The 25,342-nt window shown below is 34.3% G+C and overlaps 1 protein-coding gene across 1 annotated transcript in view; it reads left to right on the top strand.

The window, feature by feature from the left end:
• The window catches only part of LOC149775183 (acyl-CoA dehydrogenase family member 10-like), a 124,748-nt gene that overhangs the window by 78,262 nt on the left and 21,144 nt on the right, over window positions 1–25,342 (top strand). The window contains exons 13-16 of the mRNA XM_089944416.1: window positions 10,931–11,158; window positions 11,642–11,808; window positions 20,748–20,888; window positions 23,513–23,650. Coding sequence (XP_089800542.1) covers window positions 10,931–11,158; window positions 11,642–11,808; window positions 20,748–20,888; window positions 23,513–23,650 — 674 coding nt within the window. The remainder of the gene's footprint in view (window positions 1–10,930; window positions 11,159–11,641; window positions 11,809–20,747; window positions 20,889–23,512; window positions 23,651–25,342) is intronic.

Here is a 25,342-nt window from a genome sequence, read left to right as displayed (position 1 = left end):
CACTGTACATGGCAGTAGTGATACACATAATAGTCTCACACAGTCATATCACTGTACATGGCAGTAGTGATACACGTAATAGTCACACACAGTCATATCAGTACATGGCAGTAGTGATACACGTAATAGTCTCACACAGTCATATCACTGTACATGGCAGTAGTGATACACGTAATAGTCTCACACAGTCATATCAGTACATGGCAGTAGTGATACACATAATAGTCTCACAGTCATATCACTGTACATGGCAGTAGTGATACACGTAATAGTCTCACACAGTCATATCACTATACATGGCAGTAGTGATACACATAATAGTCACACAGTCATATCACTGTACATGGCAGTAGTGATACACGTAATAGTCTCACACAGTCATGTCACTGTACATGGCAGTAGTGATACACGTAATAGTCTCACACAGTCATATCACTGTACATGGCAGTAGTGATACACGTAATAGTCTCACACAGTCATATCACTGTACATGGCAGTAGTGATACACGTAATAGTCTAACACAGTCATATCACTGTACATGGCAGTAGTGATACATGTAATAGTCTCACAGTCATATCACTGTACATGGCAGTAGTGATACACGTAATAGTCACACAGTCATATCAGTACATGGCAGTAGTGATAACACATAATTGTCTCACACAGATAACAATGTCACTGTACTTCACAGTAGTGATGCACATAATACAGTCTCACACACATAATCATGTCACTGTGCATGGCAGTAGTCATACACATAATAAAATCTCACACAAATAATCATGGTACTTGTACATGGCAGTAGTGACATACAGTTTGCACAGAGATAATCATGACACTTGTCCATGGCAGTAGTGATATACAGTTTGCACAGAGATAATCATGACACTTGTACATGGCAGTAGTGATATACAGTTTGCACAGAGATAATCATGGCACTTGTACATGGCAGTAGTGACATACAGTTTGCACAGAGAAAATCATGGCACTTGTACATGGGAGTAGTGACATACAATTTGCACAGAGATAATCATGACACTTGTACATGGCAGTAGTGACATACAATTTGCACAGAGATAATCATGACACTTGTACATGGCAGTAGTGACATACAGTTTGCACAGAGATAATCGTGGCACTTGTACATGGCAGTAGTGACACAGTTTGCACAGAGATAATCATGACACTTGTACATGGCAGTAGTGACATACAATTTGCACAGAGATAATCATGACACTTGTCCATGGCAGTAGTGACATACAGTTTGCACAGAGATAATCATGACACTTGTACATGGCAGTAGTGATATACAGTTTGCACAGAGATAATCATGGCACTTGTACATGGCATTAGTGACATACAGTTTGCACAGAGATAATCATGGCACTTGTACATGGCAGTAGTGACATACAATTTGCACAGAGATTATCATGACACTTGTACATGGCAGTAGTGACATACAGTTTGCACAGAGATAATCGTGGCACTTGTACATGGCAGTAGTGATATACAGTTTGCACAGAGATAATCATTGCACTGTACATGGCAGTAGTGATATGCATAATACAGTCTCACAGATAATCATCACTACATGGCATTAGTTATACATATGATACAGTCTCACACCGATATTCATGGCACTGTACATGGCAGTAGTGATATGCATAATAAACACAGATAATCTTGTCATGGTACATGACAGTAGTGATACATATAATACAGTCTCACATAGATAATCATGTCACTGTAAATGGCAGTATTGACATACGTAATGCATTATCACAAAGATAATTATACCACTGTAAATGGCAGTATTGACATACATAATGCATTATCACACAGATAATCATACCACTGTAAATGGCAGTATTGACATACATAATGCATTATCACACAGATAATCATACCACTGTAAATGGCAGTATTGACATACATAATGCATTATCACACAGATAATCATGTCACTGTAAATGGCAGTATTGACATACATAATGCATTATCACATAGATAATCATTCAACTGTAAATGGCAGTATTGACATACATAATGCATTATCACACAGATAATCATACCACTGTAAATGGCAGTATTGACATACATAATGCATTATCACACAGATAATCATGTCACTGTAAATGGCAGTATTGACATACATTCACATAGATAATCATGTCACTGTAAATGGCAGTATTGACATACATAATGCATTATCACTTAGATAATCATGTCACTGTAAATGGCAGTATTGACATACATAATGCATTATCACATAGATAATCATGCCACTGTAAATGGCAGTATTGACATACATAATGCATTATCACATAGATAATCATGCCACTGTAAATGGCAGTATTGACATACATAATGCATTATCACACAGATAATCATACCGCTGTAAATGGCAGTATTGACATACATAATGCATTATCACACAGATAATCATGTCACTGTAAATGGCAGTATTGACATACATTCACATAGATAATCATGTCACTGTAAATGGCAGTATTGACATACATAATGCATTATCACTTAGATAATCATGTCACTGTAAATGGCAGTATTGACATACATAATGCATTATCACATAGATAATCATGCCACTGTAAATGGCAGTATTGACATACATAATGCATTATCACATAGATAATCATGCCACTGTAAATGGCAGTATTGACATACATAATGCATTATCACATAGATAATCATGCCACTGTAAATGGCAGTATTGACATACATAATGCATTATCACATAGATAATCATGCCACTGTAAATGGCAGTATTGACATACATAATGCATTATCACATAGATAATCATGCCACTGTAAATGGCAGTATTGACATACATAATGCATTATCACACAGATAATCATACCGCTGTAAATGGCAGTATTGACATACATAATGCATTATCACACAGATAATCATGCCACTGTAAATGGCAGTATTGACATACATAATGCATTATCACATAGATAATCATGCCACTGTAAATGGCAGTATTGACATACATAATGCATTATCACATAGATAATCATGCCACTGTAAATGGCAGTATTGACATACATAATGCATTATCACACAGATAATCATGTCACTGTAAATGGCAGTATTTACATACATAATGCATTATCACTTAGATAATCATGTCACTGTAAATGGCAGTATTGACATACATAATGCATTATCACATAGATAATCATGCCACTGTAAATGGCAGTATTGACATACATAATGCATTATCACACAGATAATCATGTCACTGTAAATGGCAGTATTGACATATATTCACATAGATAATCATGTCACTGTAAATGGCAGTATTGACATACATAATGCATTATCACTTAGATAATCATGTCACTGTAAATGGCAGTATTGACATACATAATGCATTATCACATAGATAATCATGCCACTGTAAATGGCAGTATTGACATACATAATGCATTATCACATAGATAATCATGCCACTGTAAATGGCAGTATTGACATACATAATGCATTATCACATAGATAATCATGCCACTGTAAATGGCAGTATTGACATACATAATGCATTATCACACAGATAATCATACCGCTGTAAATGGCAGTATTGACATACATAATGCATTATCACATAGATAATCATGCCACTGTAAATGGCAGTATTGACATACATAATGCATTATCACATAGATAATCATGCCACTGTAAATGGCAGTATTGACATACATAATGCATTATCACACAGATAATCATGCCACTGTAAATGGCAGTATTGACATACATAATGCATTATCACACAGATAATCATACCACTGTAAATGGCAGTATTGACATACATAATGCATTATCACACAGATAATCATACCACTGTAAATGGCAGTATTGACATACATAATGCATTATCACACAGATAATCATGTCACTGTAAATGGCAGTATTGACATACATAATGCATTATCACACAGATAATCATGCCACTGTAAATGGCAGTATTGACATACATAATGCATTATCACACAGATAATCATGCCACTGTAAATGGCAGTATTGACATACATAATGCATTATCACATAGATAATCATGCCACTGTAAATGGCAGTATTGACATACATAATGCATTATCACACAGATAATCATGTCACTGTAAATGGCAGTATTGACATACATAATGCATTATCACACAGATAATCATGTCACTGTAAATGGCAGTATTGACATACATAATGCATTATCACACAGATAATCATACCACTGTAAATGGCAGTATTGACATACATAATGCATTATCACACAGATAATCATGCCACTGTAAATGGCAGTATTGACATACATAATGCATTATCACACAGATAATCATGCCACTGTAAATGGCAGTATTGACATACATAATGCATTATCACACAGATAATCATACCACTGTAAATGGCAGTATTGACATACATAATGCATTATCACACAGATAATCATACCACTGTAAATGGCAGTATTGACATACATTCACACAGATAATCAGGTCATTTATAGTAGTAGTGATGCACACACTACTGTATCATGCATTATCAAGAATAAAACTTATGTATTATATAATTTCTTCCTAATATACAGAATTCTTTTGTTACTCTGACCAATTTAATTTGCAACGATTATATTGTAGGCATGAACCTCTGCTTGTAATGATCATGCATTTACAGTTGTAAGTCAGCATATATCGGTGAAAAGAATTAGTCAGAAATATAAATCTACTATTATTGTCATAATTATGTGTAAAATCCCACATATATTTGAAAAACAAATTGTTTCCTAGAAATGAAATGTTTACATATTTCCTCTGAAACATTCATTGTAATGGGTAAAATCCTAAGGAATGACAGTGTCTCTGTGATAAATAAAATAACATGCATGTTGCTACAAAATTGGTGTCGGAGTTAGAAGATCAATATTATTTTAAAACGATAAAATTTACAACTGAACATGTTTGTTCTGATCAGTTTCTACTGAAACCTGATTATTCAGTTTTAATGAATGCCATTGTAGAGTTAACTGTTTTATGTGTGTGCATACATATACATAAGAATTTATTGTTGTTGCAGTTGATATTAGAAATAAAGAACCTCTGTTGTAGTAGTTCTACTTATTGACACATTTTACAGCCAGAAAGATAGGTCAGAAAGTAGGGTGTACCTGATCAAAGCTAGGACTGCTGAACTCTGCAGTTTGTTGTGTATATTACATTATACATTATCACAGCAGGATAACAGTGCACCAGTAGCATGATTCTGTCTGTACATGTAGATGTCTAGTTTTCTACTCACATTTCAGGTACAGGTGAGTGGTGGTTGTTTCCTGTCTCTACATGTATGTCTAGTTTTCTACTCACATTTCAGGTACAGGTGAGTGATGGTTGTTCAGCAACATCTGGAGACTATTATTGCTGTTGGAGGGTGGGGTGTGGTTGGGTGGGGCAATGATTGTGATATGGTCATTCACAGCTTAAGAAAAGGAGATACTTTGCTTATATTTCTCACTTATTTTGCTTCAGACCCCCCCCCATTTAAAATTAAGGAGCACTATTACCTAAGTGAATTGAACAAATTCTTATTTAAGGTAATTTTAATGAGTTTACCTGGTTGCAATACAATGAATTGAACAAGTAATTGTTTATGGTAATTTGAATTGTTTTTTTTTTTGTTGCAGAATTACATGACTATAATAGATGCACAAATATACTGTAAATATCTAAAAGTTCAATCCATTTAAATTCTGCATGATTCACTTCATCCTTAGCCATTAATTACATAAAAATACACAATAAATGTAAACTGGTAATGCAGTATTAAAAGTCTATTTAAATATTTAATGCTTACAAGTCATGGCTATCAATTTCCATTGTTATTTAGGTTTGTGTACTTGTAAATATTTAATATATTTTATTATTAACTCAGATCATATTGGATACATTAAAGTATCTATCTTATATAGATACTTCCTTTTTTCCCCGACTGCTGTGGTGGCCTAGTGATTAGAGTGTCAACCCGAAATGTGGGAGGTCATGGGTTCGAACCCCATCGAGTCATACAAAAAACTTATAAAAATGGTACTAGCAGCTGCCTTGCTTGGCGCTCAGCATTAAAAGGTTAGTGTTAGGACTGGTCCGCCTGGTGTCAGGAGAATGTAATCGGATGGGACATGATGCTACATGTCTGTAGCATGATGTCACAGTGCTAGACACCACTATAAACTGCTACACTGTTGACATCATAGCGATATGACTTAAAAATTGTTAAAGCTACATTAAAAATCCAAAGCACACAAATCACTCTTAATTCCCCTGAAGGCTGAGTGATCTAAAGTGCTTGTTTTTACCGATCACTGCTGTCTCACCTCTGTCCTTTGTGGCGTTTTGCACGTATTGGGGTGGGGTTCTTCCAATATAATTTAATTAAATTATGATGAAAGTTCCACCCTGGCTCGTTAGGTTAGAAAGTTAAATTAGTGACAAGATAGTTTTACAGCTTTGAGCCCCCAGTCAGCAATGCCGACGGTTAAATTATAGAGAACACAAAGATGAAATTCAATCAATAACAATTTAATAAATGTGATAATTTAAAAACAATAACATCCAATCACTCGTCTTTCCCTCGACCAAGTGACAGCCTAATTCATCCCGTGATTTACAGTGTGAGTTCGATTTTCCCCTTGTCCTCGCATCTACTCATCTATTTCTTCCCGCTGATTCCTTCCTTCTTTCCGTTCCTCTAACTCCTCCTTTGACTCCGTTTCCCTCTCTACTATCTCCTCCTCCAATTTCGCTCCCAGACTTCAACTTCTCCTTTCTTCTCCTTTCCCTCTCTATTATCTCCTCCTCCAATTTCGCTCCCAGACTTCAACTTCACCTTCTTCTCCTTTCTTCTCCTTTCCTCCGTCTCTCTATCCGAGACTACGGGACCAACTTTAACTGGTCTGTCCCTCAAAGCTTCCTGTGAAAAACCACAAGGCATTAACATATGTTTTATCGAATCTCACCTCACACTATATCGACAATCAATCATCAGATAGCTGTCACTGTTTCGGCCACGCATGCATACACATCGAAATTCCCACACACTTCTTGCAGGGTAAACAATGGCGTAATAACACGGTATCAGCGAATTGTTATACAGACATCAATACATTGCGTCACGTCAGTATATACACATATATATTTAATCTCATCGTACTACAATCTGACAACAATCAGACGTATGTCTGTACATTACAAAAATTCAACAATGGCAAAATCTATAATCATATGAACATATGTGTTAGTCTACTATAAAATACCCACATAGCAAAGTACAGTATTAACTCTTATGACGGCTAGCAAGCTATATAATTCTTTACAAATATCAACTCATTTCTTCAAAATATGCAAACATATTAACAAAACAAAGTAATTCTTCGTACTACGATTCTAGTAATAATAAAGTATACATATGACCTACAATTAAAATGCAGTCGCATTCCACAAAGACCGAACAAATATCTACTGACCTTATTTGAAGCTTTCTACTTAGACTTTCCTGCTCTAAGATTTTTCCCGCCAATAACGAATGGCTATTCGGAGTTACGCTAACCTCTTTTCTGGGTAATTTCTCTCAGCGAACTAACTTTTGCTGGAAAACGCGGGGATATCATTCTACCCAAATCAAGGTCTCCCTCCATCTCGATTCTGATTGGGTGGCGCTGTGCCCCTGTCCAATCGTCGTAGCGGCCAGTTCAACCTGTCTGTCTGTTTGCAGGGGAAAGAAGTTAGGACACTCCCACTTCTTCAGGCAATTTCTTTTGATCTTGGAAACATTTCGACACCTAGGTGATAATTGGCTGTCTGTGACTTTGCAACTCCGATGTCCGGTTCTTCTATTCTAGCCACAACAATCTTACTTAACGGATTAGTGCTAGCCTTTGGCAGTGTTCGACATCAAACAATGGTCTGTCAGAATTACCTTGATTATACATGTTTCAACTGGGCTACTCTGGGTCGGGGTAAACATGACATCCTTCTTGGTTCAAGTCTCTGGTTCTGCTAACCTGGGTATGTGAGAAATCTTGCCAGTAGCTTCCCATGGGTTGATGGTTCTTCCTGGGGTTTTACTGGGTTCTTCCTCCACCAGTTACAGTGGCTGCCATGTATAGCCTATAATGCGTTGGGAAATGGTGTTAAATCCCAAAAGCAACAACAACATACTTTTTTCCTTTTTTATGTCACAACCCTAAATACAGTGTAGGATACAAGTGCTGAATGGAGATTTCATGTTTGCCTGCCCACGATTACGTAAGTCAGGAACAAAGAAATGGGTTAGCGCCATGTGTATGTAGACCCTGTGTCTATCTTAGTGGTTCGTGTTGTACAAGAGCCCACTTCATTAGGTGTCAAAACTAACATGTAGACGTTGGAAACTTTGTTCTAGAACAAAGGACCCTCGATGCTGTTGTAAATCTCCCCACTTTGACAGATGGCCTGAGGCTCGTCTGTTAATCTGGACTGACTGGGGTAGAATTGATATCCAATCGGAACTGAGGAAGGTTGGGGCCATCAATTCCAACCAGAAGTTAACAGTCATTTGGGCTGGGAACGAATTAGTCATTGTGAAGCATTGTGCTGAGAAGTTGTAGCAATAACTCCAAGGAAGCCACTCGTGAATTGGCAGGAAAAGAAACCTTGATACATTCAAGGACAGAAAGCGTCGTAAAGCTTTTGGGGACAGAACTACCGGGTAGTCAAGTCCCGAGTCTTAGAGAGACAGGATAGAACAAGGCAGTAGGCAGAGAACAAGCCTAGTTGCTAGAGGAAGAGAGAGAGAAAGGGGAGGAGAAAAGGAGACAAAAGGGGAAGAGGATAGGAAGAATCGCAGTATGGAGAACACCGGAAGGAGGAAAGGAATTGGCAGAGTAGAGCACAAATGAGTAGAAACCAAGTACAGGGGAAAGCCATCTCACACTATAATCACATGATGAAATAGGTTGTTACATGGTCGAGAGGAAGAAGATTGGTTGACAAATTAATATCGTTTAAATTGTATTAAATTGTTATTCTTTTGAATTTCACCTTTGTGTTCTTAATAATTTAATTGTCGGTATTGCTGACTGGGGGCTCGGAGCTGTATCTCTCTCTATCACTAATTTCACTTCCTACAAAAATGAGCCAGGGTGGGAATTCCATAGTAATTTAAATAAATATTGGGAGCACCCCACCCCAACTCATAACAGAGCATTCATAGAACACCACAGGAGATAGGGCAGAAATTTGATACTATTTGTGTACTTGCTCTGTCAGTTGACTAAGAATCCACAGATCTTTCTTTTTTGTCATGTTTTATTATTCAAGCCAGAGTAATTTATTATACTTTAAAAAGTGGAAACCTAATGGCTAACATAGGTGATCATAATTGTTTGTACTACATACACCAATCATTAATTCCCACCTGGATAACTTGTAAGCCCACTTATAAAATGTGGTCAGGCATTAATCCCACTTTTTTTAAAATTGGAAGAAAAAAACCCCAAAATTTGGTTGTTATTTGCTGAATGTGAAGAAAAATGCAATCAAAATTGGTAACTGAGACCTTTATACAACACTTGTTTTATCATTGAAAATGATGGAAATTTTAATCAACATTTAATAATAAGTCATATATTTTGTTAATTCTCTTTCCAAACAACGTTCTCGGTAATAACAATATTCAATGAAAATTTGAGCAGATATGACTAATATCCACTGGTGGCAACACTTTGATAAACAAATACCAATTAAATGAGTTTAATAAAGTGAAATTTGTATTTTAGTTTTAATATAATTTTAATGTGTTTGTTCTTTTTCAGTGTAATGATTATAAATGCAATATGCTTTCTTGTATTCCAATGTGAAAAATGTGGGTCTATCACTGGAGCTATATTTGTGAGTGTTTCTGTAAGAACCTAATTAATTGTCAGCTGTGACTTGTGGGAGTGTTTGTTCTATTGTTACACTCAGTTAAAATTAGAACTGATTTGTATTATCACATTAATTGCATCTTTTTTATTAAGTCAAACAAATGAGGTGAAATACAAGGAAAATTAAAAGGCATGCAAATCCTGAGTGCATAAGAGCAAGTAATCATAGCTGTGCCAGATCAGCTCATTTCAATTGATAACATGAATACTGTTATAAATATTAAAATGTAATTAATATAATTAAACTGTCTTAAATTAGCCTACTCATTCACCAGTGTCATCAGGGATAACAAGACAACCAAGAGAAATGAGTACTTGGTGAATGAAACTTTGTTTTCATAGATACAGTTCATTATGGAGAAGTACGTTCCAGAGTTGTATTGAACTTTCCTAACTGATTTCCATAAGGTTGGGAAGAAGTTTCACTTGCAATGAAATCACAGCATCGATATTTTACGTATTTAAGAAATTGAGCTTCAACCTTGATGGTTGTTTTTGCAAAAGAAATGTCCCTAATGTTTGAAAAAAACAAGGAATCTTGTTTTGTTGTGAATCAAGAACAACAAAGAGTAGTGATGTAATACACAATGTTTTCTCATACACTTGATGGTTAATGAAACCAGTTGGAGTACTGTTGTTAATGAAGATTGGGTATATGGAAATAAAGGTAATTTATCCAGAAAAAAGCAAACAACTTCATTAGAAAAAGCTCTTTACTGACAAGTATTCCCAACATGATTATAAAACGAGTATTCAGCCATTAAACAGTCACATTACCCCCCTCCCCAGGTTTTCTTAATGTCCAGCAGGGATAGCATCCGTTAGTATTTTGCAGTCTTTGTTATTGGACACGTATGAATTATTAAGGGAGAAGTACACATGTATTAGCACATTAATTGGTAATTATGTTGGTATTTGTCCATCTGTTGTTGATTCTTATCATTGGAATTTTCTGTGTTGAAAGGTCAAGGTAGTTCTCCAAATGCAGAACTGGTAGGTTCCTTTGCTGAGCAGGTGGCCAATACTGCTTGGGAGATTGCATCCAGTAGCAACCTGAAACCAACCAATCACGAGCAAGGAGGGTCACTGTCGGCCAACCAGGATCCAGGAAAAAGACAGTACTCAACTCTGAGTCAAAAGCTGACTGCTTCACCTATGAGCACAATGTCAGGGTCACATGGCAGTGCAGCAGGTAGATAATCACAATTTCTTTCATCAGAATTAATAGGAATTTAAGGTTCACTTCAGCCTAAAAATGTTTGATGTTTTAAGCCTGAGTCTCAATTTGTCTCTCTTTTGTGCAATTATAATGTGAATAATTGGGCATGTGTAATATATTTTCCTTTATGAAAGTTGCCATTGGTGTGAACAGTAAATTTAAATGATGAGATCTTTTTTCATACTCTACCATTTTGTCAGTTACTAGGTCACAAATCTGGAGCATACTTTTTGTAGGTTAATGATCATTTCACCAAAGATTAAAATTAAGTGTGTGTGTAAAAAATTATATATATATATATATATATATATATATATATATATATATATATATATATATATATATATATATATATATATATATATATATATATATCTTTGTGTGTGTGTATGAGTGCTTATGTATGTGCATGGCAGAATTCTGTTTGTTCTTTTCTGTTTCTTTTTTGTTATCCAGCTCTGCTTCCAGTGATGGTTGAAGCGCTGTCCCCAAGGGCTCAAGATCTGTACCGCAAAGTAAAGGATTTTATCAGGGATCATGTTGTCCCACTGGAGAAAGATTATATACGCCATATCTGCTCTGAGAAGAGATGGGAGCTATTTACTCCAATGGAGGAACTTAAGGTAGAAATTCTTTGTGGAAAAAATGTGAGATTGTTCCAGTGTTCAAGAAACTTATTTTGTTAATGTTTGATATTTGGAGGTGTTTGCGATAAGTTACATATTTCAATATATCAGAATAAAATAGTTCATTTAAATATGACAGCAAAGTGTTGCTGAACATATGATAAATGGTGAAGCTCTAGTTTTTAAATACCTGTACATGTATAAGGAAATAATTGGAAAACTGGATATAACACTTCCTCAAGTATTTGTAAGTTTTTGTCCTCACATGTGTTGAAAAATATGAATGAAGACAAAAATTTATATTGCACAGATTTAAACTTAAAGTTACCTTCTGTATGCCTTTGTTTTCCCAAGTCATTCAGTTAATTACAATGGTCCCTCATGGTAAACATTTCAGTATAAGATAACTCTAAATATGTCATGGTCCCTCACTGTAAAGCATCGGTATATTTTGGCCCCACATATAACATTGTCACTTACAGTAAAGTCTCAGTATACCATAGCTCCATGTATAACATGGTACTTCAATGGAGAGCCTTTGTATAGTTTGGCCCTACATATGTGATGGTCCTTTGCTGTAAATCCTCAGTATCCCATGGCTCCACAATGGCTCTACATATTGCATGGTCCTTCACTGTAAAGTCTCATATGCCATGGCCCTAGATATACCATGGTCCTTCACTGTGAAGTCCCAGTATCCCATGGATCCACATATAACATGGTCCATCACTGTAAAGCTTAGTGTACCATGGCCCTACATATACCATGGTCCTTCACTGTAAAGCCTCAGTACATCATGGCTCCACATATAACATGGTCCCTGCTGTTAACTTCAGTACACCATAACTCAATAGGCAACATGGCTATGAGCTTTCATCCCTTTAAATTGGTTTAATTTAGTTATATCATTGCTATTCAATCATCCCACTTCATTTTAATTCCTGGATAATACAAAATTATGTGGTGAATTCAGATAATTAAATACCTTAATGTAATTATCTTTGTGCATAGCATACTGCATTACGACAAGTCTTCCTTGTAACATACACCATATTGACAGTCTTGCTTGTAACATGCCTTATTAAGACACAGTCATGCAGGTAACATACCCCATTAAGACACAGTCTTGCTTGTAACATACCACATTATGACAGTCTTGTTTGTAAAATGCCTCATTATGACATGGTCTTTCTTGTAACCTGTCCCATTATGACACCAGCTTGTTTGAGTCATGCTCCATGATGACATGATCCTGCTTGTCACCTACCCCATTATGAAATGGTTTTGCTTGTAAAATGCCTTATTATTATTACATGGTCTCTCTTGTACCTTATGTCTTTATGATACAGTCCTACTTGTAACATACTCCATTATGACAAGATCCTGCTTGTCACATACCCCATTATGACATGGTTATGCATGTAACATGCTCCATTATGACAGTCTTGTAACATACCCAATTATGACAGTCCTGCTTGTAACATGTGCAATTATGACATAGCCTTGCTTGTAACATACATAACTCATAACATAGTTTTGCTTATCACATACCCCATTATGAAATGGTTATGAAAGTACCATAACCTATTATGACACAGCCTTGCTTGTAATGTGCAATTATAACATAATCTTGCTTGTAACATACGCTGTATGGTGCAGTCTTGTTTGTAACTTACCCTATAATGACACAGTCTTGATTGTGACACACCTCATTATGACATGGTATTGCATGCAGTGTACCTCAGTATATAGTGGCCTCATTTATAACACTGTTATTTGTGCTTCTCATAAACTACATTATAATTAGAGAGCACTATAAAGACAAGTTAATTACAGATTAGACAGGTATTTTATGCATGGAGGATGAAACAAAATTAGGTTTCATGGTTGAGGATTTGAGGATATTAATGTTGCAATCTGAGTTTTATTGATATGTCAGCAGAGTTGGTAAAACATCATTAACATTAGAGGATATTAATGTTGCAATCTGAGTTTTATTGATATGTCAGCAGAGTTGGTAAAACACCATTAACATTAGAGGATTTTAATGTTGCAATCTGAGTTTTATTGATATGTCAGCAGAGTTGGTAAAACACCAATAACATTAGAGGATATTAATCTTCCAATCTGAGTTTTATTGGTATGTCAAAATGGTTGGTAAAATGCCAATAATATTTGAGGATATTAATGTTGCAATCTGAGTTTTATTGATATGTCAGCAGAATTGTTAAAACACCATTAACATTAGAGGATTTTAATGTTGCAATCTGAGTTTTATTGATATGTCAGCAGAGTTGTTAAAACACCATTAACATTAGAGGATTTTAATGTTGCAATCTGAGTTTTATTGATATGTCAGCAGAGTTGTTAAAACACCAATAACATTAGAGGATATTAATGTTCCAATCTGAGTTTTATTGGTATGTCAAAATGGTTGGTAAAATGCCAATAATATTTGAGGATATTAATGTTGCAATCTGAGTTTTATTGATATGTCAGCAGAATTGTTAAAACACCATTAACATTAGAGGATTTTAATGTTGCAATCTGAGTTTTATTGATATGTCAGCAGAGTTGGTAAAACACCATTAACATTAGAGGATTTTAATGTTGCAATCTGAGTTTTATTGATATGTCAGCAGAGTTGGTAAAACACCATTAACATTAGAGGATTTTAATGTTGCAATCTGAGTTTTAATGATATGTCAGCAAAGTTGTTAAAACACCAATAACATTAGAGGATATTAATGTTCCAATCTGAGTTTTATTGGTATGTCAAAATGGTTGGTAAAATGCCAATAATATTTGAGGATATTAATGTTGCAATCTGAGTTTTATTGATATGTCAGCAGAATTGTTAAAACACCATTAACATTAGAGGATTTTAATGTTGCAATCTGAGTTTTATTGATATGTCAGCAGAGTTGTTAAAACACCATTAACATTAGAGGATTTTAATGTTGCAATCTGAGTTTTATTGATATGTCAGCAGAGTTGGTAAAACACCATTAACATTAGAGGATATTAATGTTCCAATCTGAGTTTTATTGGTATGTCAAAATGGTTGGTAAAATGCCAATAATATTTGAGGATATTAATGTTGCAATCTGAGTTTTATTGATATGTCAGCAGAGTTGTTAAAACACCATTAACATTAGAGGATTTTAATGTTGCAATCTGAGTTTTATTGATATGTCAGCAGAGTTGGTAAAAGACCATTAACATTAGAGGATTTTAATGTTGCAATCTGAGTTTTATTGATATGTCAGCAGAGTTGGTAAAACACCATTAACATTAGAGGATATTAATGTTGCAATCTGAGTTTTATTGATATGTCAGCAGAGTTGGTAAAACACCATTAACATTAGAGGATTTTAATCTTGCAATCTGAGTTTTATTGATATGTCAGCAGAGTTATTAAAACACCAATAACATTAGAGGATATTAATGTTCCAATCTGAGTTTTATTGGTATGTCAAAATGGTTGGTAAAATGCCAATAATATTTGAGGATATTAATGTTGCAATCTGAGTTTTATTGATATGTCAGCAGAATTGTTAAAACACCATTAACATTAGAGGATTTTAATGTTGCAATCTGAGTTTTATTGATATGTCAGCAGAGTTGTTAAAACACCATTAACATTAGAGGATTTTAATGTTGCAATCTGAGTTTTATTGATATGTCAGCAGAGTTGGTAAAACACCATTAACATTAGAGGATTTTAATGTTGCAATCTGAGTTTTATTGATATGTCAGCAGAGTTGGTAAAACACCATTAACATTAGAGGATTTTAATGTTGCAATCTGAGTTTTATTGATATGTCAGCAAAGTTGTTAAAACACCAATAACATTAGAGGATATTAATGTTCCAATCTGAGTTTTATTGGTATGTCAAAATGGTTGGTAAAATGCCAATAATATTTGAGGATATTAATGTTGCAATCTGAGTTTTATTGATATGTCAGCAGAATTGTTAAAACACCATTAACATTAGAGGATTTTAATGTTGCAATCTGAGTTTTATTGATATGTCAGCAGAGTTGTTAAAACACCATTAACATTAGAGGATTTTAATGTTGCAATCTGAGTTTTATTGATATGTCAGCAGAGTTGGTAAAACACCATTAACATTAGAGGATATTAATGTTCCAATCTGAGTTTTATTGGTATGTCAAAATGGTTGGTAAAATGCCAATAATATTTGAGGATATTAATGTTGCAATCTGAGTTTTATTGATATGTCAGCAGAGTTGGTAAAACACCATTAACATTAGAGGATTTTAATGTTGCAATCTGGGTTTTATTGATATGTCAGCAGAGTTGGTAAAACACCATTAACATTAGAGGATTTTAATGTTGCAATCTGAGTTTTATTGATATGTCAGCAGAGTTGGTAAAACACCATTAACATTAGAGGATATTAATGTTGCAATCTGAGTTTTATTGATATGTCAGCAGAGTTATTAAAACACCAATAACATTAGAGGATATTAATGTTCCAATCTGAGTTTTATTGGTATGTCAAAATGGTTGGTATAATGCCAATAATATTTGAGGATATTAATGTTGCAATCTGAGTTTTATTGATACATCAGCAAAGTTGTTAAAACACCATTAACTTTAGAGAATTTTAATGTTGCAATCTGAGTTTTATTGATATGTCAGCAGAGTTGGTAAAACACTATTAACATTAGAGGATTTTAATGTTGCAATCTGAGTTTTATTGATATGTCAGCAGAGTTGGCAAAACACCAATAACATTAGAGGATTATAATGTTGCAATCTGAGTTTTATTGATATGTCAGCAGAGTTGTTAAAACACCATTAACATTAGAGGATTTTAATGTTGCAATCTGGGTTTTATTGATATGTCAGCAGAGTTGGTAAAACACCATTAACATTAGAGGATTTTAATGTTGCAATCTGAGTTTTATTGGTATGTCAGCAGAGTTGGTAAAACACCATTAACATTAGAGGATTTTAATGTTGCAATCTGGGTTTTATTGATATGTCAGCAGAGTTGGTAAAACACCATTAACATTAGAGGATTTTAATGTTGCAATCTGAGTTTTATTGGTATGTCAGCAGAGTTGGTAAAACATCATTAACATTAGAGGATTTTAATGTTGCAATCTGAGTTTTATTGATATGTCAGCAGAGTTGGTAAAACACCAATAACATTAGAGGATTTTAATGTTGCAATCTGAGTTTTATTGATATGTCAGCAGAGTTGGTAAAACACCAATAACATTAGAGGATTTTATTGTTGCAATCTGAGTTTTATTGATATGTCAGCAGAGTTGGTAAAACACCATTAACATTAGAGGATTTTAATGTTGCAATCTGGGTTTTATTGATATGTCAGCAGAGTTGGTAAAACACCATTAACATTAGAGGATTTTAATGTTGCAATCTGAGTTTTATTGGTATGTCAGCAGAGTTGGTAAAACATCATTAACATTAGAGGATTTTAATGTTGCAATCTGAGTTTTATTGATATGTCAGCAGAGTTGGTAAAACACCAATAACATTAGAGGATTTTAATGTTGCAATCTGAGTTTTATTGATATGTCAGCAGAGTTGGTAAAACATCATTAACATTAGAGGATATTAATGTTGCAATCTGAGTTTTATTGATATGTCAGCAGAGTTGGTAAAACACCATTAACATTAGAGGATTTTAATGTTGCAATCTGAGTTTTATTGATATGTCAGCAGAGTTGTTAAAACACCAATAACATTAGAGGATATTAATGTTCCAATCTGAGTTTTATTGGTATGTCAAAATGGTTGGTAAAATGCCAATAATATTTGAGGATATTAATGTTGCAATCTGAGTTTTATTGATATGTCAGCAGAATTGTTAAAACACCATTAACATTAGAGGATTTTAATGTTGCAATCTGAGTTTTATTGATATGTCAGCAGAGTTGTTAAAACACCATTAACATTAGAGGATTTTAATGTTGCAATCTGAGTTTTATTGATATGTCAGCAGAGTTGGTAAAACACCATTAACATTAGAGGATTTTAATGTTGCAATCTGAGTTTTATTGATATGTCAGCAGAGTTGGTAAAACACCATTAACATTAGAGGATTTTAATGTTGCAATCTGAGTTTTATTGATATGTCAGCAGAGTTGGTAAAACACCAATAACATTAGAGGATATTAATCTTCCAATCTGAGTTTTATTGGTATGTCAAAATGGTTGGTAAAATGCCAATAATATTTGAGGATATTAATGTTGCAATCTGAGTTTTATTGATATGTCAGCAGAATTGTTAAAACACCATTAACATTAGAGGATTTTAATGTTGCAATCTGAGTTTTATTGATATGTCAGCAGAGTTGTTAAAACACCATTAACATTAGAGGATTTTAATGTTGCAATCTGAGTTTTATTGATATGTCAGCAGAGTTGTTAAAACACCATTAACATTAGAGGATTTTAATGTTGCAATCTGAGTTTTATTGATATGTCAGCAGAGTTGGTAAAACACCATTAACATTAGAGGATATTAATGTTCCAATCTGAGTTTTATTGGTATGTCAAAATGGTTGGTAAAATGCCAATAATATTTGAGGATATTAATGTTGCAATCTGAGTTTTATTGATATGTCAGCAGAGTTGGTAAAACACCATTAACATTAGAGGATTTTAATGTTGCAATCTGGGTTTTATTGATATGTCAGCAGAGTTGGTAAAACACCATTAACATTAGAGGATTTTAATGTTGCAATCTGAGTTTTATTGATATGTCAGCAGAGTTGTTAAAACACCATTAACATTAGAGGATTTTAATGTTGCAATCTGAGTTTTATTGATATGTCAGCAGAGTTGGTAAAACACCATTAACATTAGAGGATATTAATGTTGCAATCTGAGTTTTATTGATATGTCAGCAGAGTTGGTAAAACACCATTAACATTAGAGGATTTTAATGTTGCAATCTGAGTTTTATTGATATGTCAGCAGAGTTATTTAAACACCAATAACATTAGAGGATATTAATGTTCCAATCTGAGTTTTATTGATATGTCAAAATGGTTGGTAAAATGCCAATAATATTTGAGGATATTAATGTTGCAATCTGAGTTTTATTGATATGTCAGCAGAATTGTTAAAACACCATTAACATTAGAGGATTTTAATGTTGCAATCTGAGTTTTATTGATATGTCAGCAGAGTTGTTAAAACACCATTAACATTAGAGGATTTTAATGTTGCAATCTGAGTTTTATTGATATGTCAGCAGAGTTGGTAAAACACCATTAACATTAGAGGATATTAATGTTCCAATCTGAGTTTTATTGGTATGTAAAAATGGTTGGTATAATGCCAATAATATTTGAGGATATTAATGTTGCAATCTGAGTTTTATTGATATGTCAGCAGAGTTGTTAAAACACCATTAACATTAGAGGATTTTAATGTTGCAATCTGAGTTTTATTGATATGTCAGCAGAGTTGTTAAAACACCATTAACATTAGAGGATATTAATGTTCCAATCTGAGTTTTATTGATATGTCAGCAGAGTTGGTAAAACACCATTAACATTAGAGGATTTTAATGTTGCAATCTGAGTTTTATTGATATGTCAGCAGAGTTGGTAAAACACCAATAACATTAGAGGATTATAATGTTGCAATCTGAGTTTTATTGATACATCAGCAAAGTTGTTAAAACACCATTAACTTTAGAGAATTTTAATGTTGCAATCTGAGTTTTATTGATATGTCAGCAGAGTTGGTAAAACACTATTAACATTAGAGGATTTTAATGTTGCAATCTGAGTTTTATTGATATGTCAGCAGAGTTGGCAAAACACCAATAACATTAGAGGATTATAATGTTGCAATCTGAGTTTTATTGATATGTCAGCAAAGTTGTTAAAACACCATTAACTTTAGAGAATTTTAATGTTGCAATCTGAGTTTTATTGATATGTCAGCAGAGTTGGTAAAACACCATTAACATTAGAGGATATTAATGTTCCAATCTGAGTTTTATTGGTATGTCAAAATGGTTGGTAAAATGCCAATAATATTTGAGGATATTAATGTTGCAATCTGAGTTTTATTGATATGTCAGCAGAGTTGGTAGAACACCAATAACATTAGAGGATTTTATTGTTGCAATCTGAGTTTTATTGATATGTCAGCAGAGTTGGTAAAACACCATTAACATTAGAGGATTTTAATGTTGCAATCTGAGTTATATTGGTATGTCAGCAGAGTTGGTAAAACATCATTAACATTAGAGGATTTTAATGTTGCAATCTGAGTTTTATTGATATGTCAGCAGAGTTGGTAAAACACCAATAACATTAGAGGATTTTAATGTTGCAATCTGAGTTTTATTGATATGTCAGCAGAGTTGGTAAAACACCAATAACATTAGAGGATATTAATGTTGCAATCTGAGTTTTATTGATATATCAGCAGAGTTGGTAAAACACCAATAACATTCTCAGATCCTCAAGCACTTAACTGTTAATCCAATATAAGAAAATGTTATAGAACAACACTCCAGAATATAAATTTATGATGTATATGTCACAGGTGGAGTCATGACAGAAGAATGGCATCGAAATTTCCAAATGTGTGTCATGAATTTTGATGCTACACATTTTGACTTTTGACCAGTTTTAAAGCATGTTATAATTGCAGATGAGCTAGATTGTCTATTTTAAAATTTAATTTTAAATGTAATCTTGAATTCTCTTTGGTACCTTGCTATATATATATATATAAATGTGAAATCGGGACACATGCCCCCCCCTTCACCTTTTCTTATTCATACAGATACAGACCTGTTTATTGAAACCCCTTATTATAGAAACCATATTCATTTCCCACAAGAAGTTCACATAACAGAAGTTCCACTGTACAGCTTACAGTAATACTCTTTTCACTTTTGTATCTATAGGAAAAGGCTAAAGCAGCAGGTCTGTGGAATTTATTTTTGCCAAAGGAGTCAGATCCAGAGATGAAGTATGGAGCAGGCCTTTCCAATGTGGAATATGCCTTCATTTGTGAGGAGATGGGCAAATATCAAATTGCACCTGAGGTAAGAGACCTGCTGCTATATTCTCTAAAGGTTTTTTAGCAAATTCTCAAACTCAGTGTCCCAAAACTTCAACAGTCTTGAACTTTATCATTAGCCCCTCCTAGGCTGCTAACTTTGTTTAGATCCACTCCTAGGCAGTAACTTTGTTTAGATCCACTCCTAGGCTGTACCTTTGTTTAGATCCACTCCTAGGCTGTAACTTTCCAGTTTGACCCAGCTATAACATGGTAGTTGGGGTCCCTAGAACCCGACTGTGTTATAGACCACACCATGTTATAACCAACCAAGTGAGTTAGCTGAAGAAAATACTTTTATCTAAAAAATGGGGGAGGGGGTAATAAATGTGGTCTCAGAAATATGTGCCTTTGATATAGTAAAGACTAACTAATCTGAAAAAGACTTTTACATTGACAGCTTACATTTGTGTAGTACAGTCCTTAATCAGTTAAGAACTGTATATGTATTTAAGAAATCCATGAATTCGAATATAGATCACGTATTATAAACTTCCTGTATGACTTGCATCCCATTAGAAAGCACTTATACAGAATTGGTTGTCCTCGTTTGAACTATATCCAATTGTTACTTAACAGTTCACTACAACTGTCACAAATAGCATGTGACTATAGTTGCTTACATGCTACTAGTACATGTATTTAAATGGTCTAGATTTTCGTCAGCTGGAGACACCCATCATCTTGTTGAGGCTACCCAAGGGACAGGGCTATTCATAGGAAAAGGAAAATGTGAACAAATGAAAAAGTTAGACATCTTTGCAACATACCCAATCTTCAGTTAACTTGACAGCCAGATATATGTGGTTTCAAAACATTTGAAATTTAATTTGCATTTTATGCTGCCATTGATAGTGACCGTAAGAATACATTTTATTCTGCAAAAATGAAACCTTCATGACAAAATAAACATGTTTCAGTCATTTTGGAACATGCAACAATCCATCTGACTCCACATCTTTTATTTAATTTTGATGCTCTATTCCTATGAAAAAAAGGTCCTTTTTTATTGAAGATTGTAGTTGGCTTTCTTTGATGAAAGGTGCATGTGTTACCGCTAAAAGACGGCTTTGGAGGACCAAACAGATGTCTGTTTTTCTTATTGCGATGGCAACATCAAATAATTACAGAACATTGTGACTGAATATTTTGCTTTTAATTTATACAGAACGATCAGTGCTTCACAGTTAATTAGTTTTCTTTGAAGCTTCAGCAAAAATATTTTTTATGGGTACATTTTAAAAACCAATGGAATTAGCTGTTGTTTGGTTGATCATAGCAGTTACTGTTCCTGCTTTCAAATGTCAGTCTAAATAAATATATCGATTACTAGCCAGCGGCCAATAGTCTGACACTATTTCTTAGAATAATCCATGAGAAGGTAGTGCCTTGTCTGGTTGATATCTGCTACCAGAAATGTCAAAAAGAACAGAGGAAATCTCACAGCATACAGTACTCAAGCCAGATGTCAGAATAAGTGGATTATGATATAACAATGCACTGTTAAGATGGTTTGTCAATATGAACAAAGAATTTGTTTGCCTCACAATATATAAATTCCAGTGCATTTTATATCAAATTTGCAACTTCCTTTCCTGGTGCCTCAGAATTTCTTCACTCCAAACCCAAGGTTGTATATACAAGGTTAAACAGCCAATGTCACCAGACTGTACATTTTGTTGCCAGTAAGGAAAATAAATTGCAGTTTGCAACACTGACGAAGCCCAGCATGATGTCTGAGTAAACAATTTACGTTATTTTTCGAACTTTTAAGAAGAAAAAACGTTTTTTGTATGCAAATACATGTGTATGAAATTGCAGGAGGCATTCCACAATCATTTTATATTAGAATTCATACATGATCTCTTTCCCGAAATGTTAGTAAAATTTTTACGCATTACTTTTTGTACTTTTAAGAAAGAATTTATTTCATGTATGGTAAAAATACATGTATATGAAATTTTGGGAGCCATGCCACAATCATGTTATATCCAAATTCATGTTATAACGGAGCATGCAATAGTGGGGTCACACTGTATTTAGAGTCCACTTTATGGCTGCTAACTTGATTTTGAGTCCAGTTTTTGACTGCTAACTTGACTTAGAGTCCACTTTTAGGCTGCTAACTTGGTTTAGTCCACTTTTTTACTGCAAACTTTAAATTTATTCAGAGCCTACTTCTAGGCTGCTGACTTCATTTATAGTTCACTCTTAGACTGCAAATTTTATTGACCTACATGTACTTCAGGAATTATATCATAATTTGAGGTTTCTAGTTTGTGCTCAGGTTTTATGTTCAGACTGTTTTAGGAAGATAGTACATAGATTGGCTTAGCAGATTAACACTGCTATAAAAATTCTTACATAATTTTAAGTAAATACAGGCGATTATGATATGTCATATGAAAGAAACCATTTTGAGAACATGCAGTCCAGCCTTGTGTAGAATTTCTTTGCTACAACTAAACCTGAGGTTAGAATTTACCTCAAATAACTTATAGAAATAATAGCATTGTTACTTTATTACCTTCCATACAATTTGATATCATTGTTAGCAGTCTGAGAGTAGTTTTTTTCTTTCATAATTGAATTGTTGATATCTTCCTTCAGGTTTTTAACTGTTCTGCACCTGATACAGGAAACATGGAGACACTTGTCAGATATGGAACAGATAAACAGAAGGCGGAATGGCTGATACCACTACTGGAGGGAAAAATTAGATCTTGCTTTGGAATGACTGAACCAAATGTAAGATGTCTTTTATGTTTTTTGTTTATCTTGGAATAATATGGTTTGCAGATGGTTTGTAAATGTTGCTGGCAGCATCAGCTGTCGAATCTTATCCTTGACTAGGTTTTCCTTTCACTTTTGATGCACTACTTTTCTAATATACCACTTGCTTGTAAATGTGGTTTTTCACATGGTTTGTACAACCTTGGAAAGTCCTTAACTTTGCCTTTTGTGTTGAAAAGTTCCTGAATTTGACAAAAAGTTCATTGAAGTTTTCCCAAACTTCCCTGAATTTATCTGAGGAAATAAAAAATGTTAAAACTGAATAAAGTATATCACTTTTTAAATTGAGAAATTTTGTTATGTGTTTTCAAAAAACAATAAGAAAATATACAAAATGGGAGAAAATTGTCAAATGATATTTGGCATGGATACTTTCTTTGTGTCCTTTTACTATTTTAGTGTGCTAATTATTTATGTGCTTTTTCATTTACATTATGTGGACTAAGTGGTTAGAGCATCGACCTTGGATGCATGAGGTCGTAGGTTTGAACCTCGGCCAAGTCATACCAAAGACTTTTAAAGCAGTAGTGACATCTGCCTTGCTAGGCACTCAGCATTAAGAGGTTAGTTTTAGGACTGCTCAGCCTGGTGTCTGGATAATGTGAATGGGTGGGACAAGATGCTACTTGTCTGTGGCATGATTCCCCAGTGCTCCAGCCATTTCTCCCTCAACAGGTGCCCATGGTGGAGGTTGTATAGGGACTCCAGCCATTCTTTCCACAACAGGTGCCCATGGTAGAGGTTGTACTCCAGCCATTCTTTCCTCAACAGGTGCCCATGGTATAGGTTGTATAGGGACTCCAGTCATTTTTCCCTTAACAGGTGCACATGATGGGGGTTGTATAGGGACTCCAACCATTCTTTCCTCAACAGGTGGCCATTGTAGAGGTTGTATAGGGACTCCAGCCATTCTGTCCTCAACAGGTACCCATGGTAGAGGTTGTATAGAGACTCCAGCCATTCTTTCCTCAACAGGTGCCCATGGTAGAAGTTGGATGCTCATGCATTACCTCCTATTTATTTGTCCTAATATTAATATGATCAGTGAATGTGTTTGACAGGGAATGTAACATTTTTAGTCAATTATATTTTCCTGATAATACTTATCCAATCAAATTACTATTAAAGCCTCCCATTCCTCCCCACAAATGGAAGTATCTTCATTTATGTATCACTCATCTTAAACTGGTAAACATCTGGTTGATTGGTAGCCATCTAGTGGTTGTAAGGGAAAGTAATGGTAAAATTGTCTTCACATAGTCCGTATGATATATTGAGAGGGAAAGATGAAATATTTGTCTTTACAGAACTGTTGGATTCAAGAAGTAATGGAGCTTATTGTTTCATATTAATTTGATTGAGTAAATATTCTTATAGAAACACAATTTACAACAAAATTTACTTTCTGTAAGAAATTAATACTACATGGAAATACTACATTTTGGAAGTCTTTGATAAAAATGTATTATTCATGTTTCAGAGTTGCTAAAGAATATGCAGATTCTGTCACAAATATAGATCTACTGGTCACATGTTAGCAGAGTCAATAATACAAGATATACACAAATAAACATTAGAAAATCTGTAAGCTTTATATATTTATCCCTAATCTGGCACACTTTAGAAAATTTTCTCAAAAAATATATC

The sequence above is a fragment of the Sinohyriopsis cumingii genome, chromosome 19, assembly GCF_028554795.1.
Source record: "Sinohyriopsis cumingii isolate HCF-2022 chromosome 19, ASM2855479v2, whole genome shotgun sequence".
NCBI classification, from domain to species: Eukaryota; Metazoa; Mollusca; class Bivalvia; order Unionida; family Unionidae; genus Sinohyriopsis; species Sinohyriopsis cumingii.
This window is presented reverse-complemented; position numbering and strand designations above follow the sequence as displayed.